This window comes from Penaeus chinensis, chromosome 11 (assembly GCF_019202785.1).
Source record: "Penaeus chinensis breed Huanghai No. 1 chromosome 11, ASM1920278v2, whole genome shotgun sequence".
Classification (NCBI taxonomy): Eukaryota; Metazoa; Arthropoda; class Malacostraca; order Decapoda; family Penaeidae; genus Penaeus; species Penaeus chinensis.
In genome coordinates this window covers 30,078,742-30,080,167 of record NC_061829.1, presented here as the reverse complement: position 1 = coordinate 30,080,167, position 1,426 = coordinate 30,078,742, and the positions used below count along the sequence as shown (strand labels likewise).

Here is a 1,426-nt window from a genome sequence, read left to right as displayed (position 1 = left end):
CCCCCCGGGCCCCCTCGACCACTTCTTCCCTCCGCTCCTCCCGGGCCTGCCGGGCCTGCAGGGCACCATGCCCTCCATCCACGGGGCCCTGCCAAACATGGGCGGCACTGTGCCCCCGCTGCCCGGATTTCTCGGCCACCCGCACGCCACGTACCCGTCCTACCTCACCCCGCCCACCTCCTCGTCCATGGCCGTGGCGCCCCCGCCGGCGCCCTCCATCCCCGTCTCCACCTCCGCAGCCTTCACCACGCCTCCTCTGCCCATGTCGCCGCCCTTACCCACGCCCCTGCAGGAGCGCTCCTCCCCTCCCCTCACGGGGCCCGAGGACGACCTTAGGTCCTCCTCCATCGTGGCCCTCAGACTACGCGCCAAGGAGCACCTCGAGAGCCTCGTCAAGACCTCGACACTCGTCTGAGTTGCACTCAGGGTCACGTGAAGTGGCATCAAGGTCACACTATGCTGGGAAAAGGTCACACACGAAAGAGACCTGTGCGTGCGAGGACAAGGTGACAGAACTGAAAACCCTGCGCAGAATGCCTGGTGTTCGACTCGAGATGAGACAGATATAGACTTAAGTGTGTGTCTGGGCAAAGCGGTGTTCATATGGTGAAATCGATGTTTATTTAAGCATGTACAAAGTTGTAGTAGTCAGATGGTGAAATTGATCGTGAAGTAAGTGTATATATGGTAGATGAACATAATATAAAGAGCTACTCGTCTGGAACGCCACGGAAAAGTTGGTAACAGTTGAGCAGCAGCAGTAGTATCTACACGACGCAGGCAGCACGATGGCATGCGGATGATATGCAGAATGGCTCCGAGGACGCCACTAGTCATCAAAAACTAAATATCTTTACATTTATAGCAAACAGTTTGAAAAAAATGAACGAGAAAACGGTAATAGAAAGCGTTACGTGTAAATCAAAAGACAGACAACGTGTAAAAACAATTTATTACCAATAGAAAATAATTATGTAGGGAACACTGATCCTGCAGTGGGCCAGAGAAAGACCGAGTGCGGGAGTCCTAGACAGTTTGTTACGCAGAAACTGTACGGTCAGTTCTTAGAAGTTTAAGCTTAAGTGTGTTATTATTTTACGATCTTCCCCTGTTCTGTTTCTGGACCAAATCTCACTCACGAATCCGCACGACACAGAAAATCCCCGGCCTCTTTGTTTCTTCTTCTCGAACTGCGGTTATTGATTGGGGAGTCTCTCCGGGAAATCTATCCAAGCGGCCGCAGGAATGAAGCAACAGAAGGCTGCGTTGGGGCTCCAAAGGGCAAGGAAGCTCACCCCGAATCGAGAGTCAGCTGCTCGGGTTCTTGCGGGCCAGAAGCACGAGAGAGGCGCGGGGCTTCATCGGCTTCAGGGACTCCTGCTTAGAGCCTGATTTTCACGTGATTCTCAAGTGCGCCTGCGATTCT

General features: G+C 53.6%; 1 protein-coding gene across 1 annotated transcript in view; it reads left to right on the top strand.

Moving 5' to 3' along the window:
• Positions 1-415, top strand: part of LOC125030453 (retinal homeobox protein Rx1-like) — a 43,742-nt gene extending 43,327 nt beyond the window's left edge. The window contains exons 4-6 of the mRNA XM_047620491.1: positions 1-44; positions 117-223; positions 326-415. The exon at positions 1-44 is cut by the window's left edge and continues 107 nt beyond it. Coding sequence (XP_047476447.1) covers positions 1-44; positions 117-223; positions 326-415 — 241 coding nt within the window. The remainder of the gene's footprint in view (positions 45-116; positions 224-325) is intronic.
• The last annotated feature ends 1,011 nt before the right edge of the window (positions 416-1,426 follow it).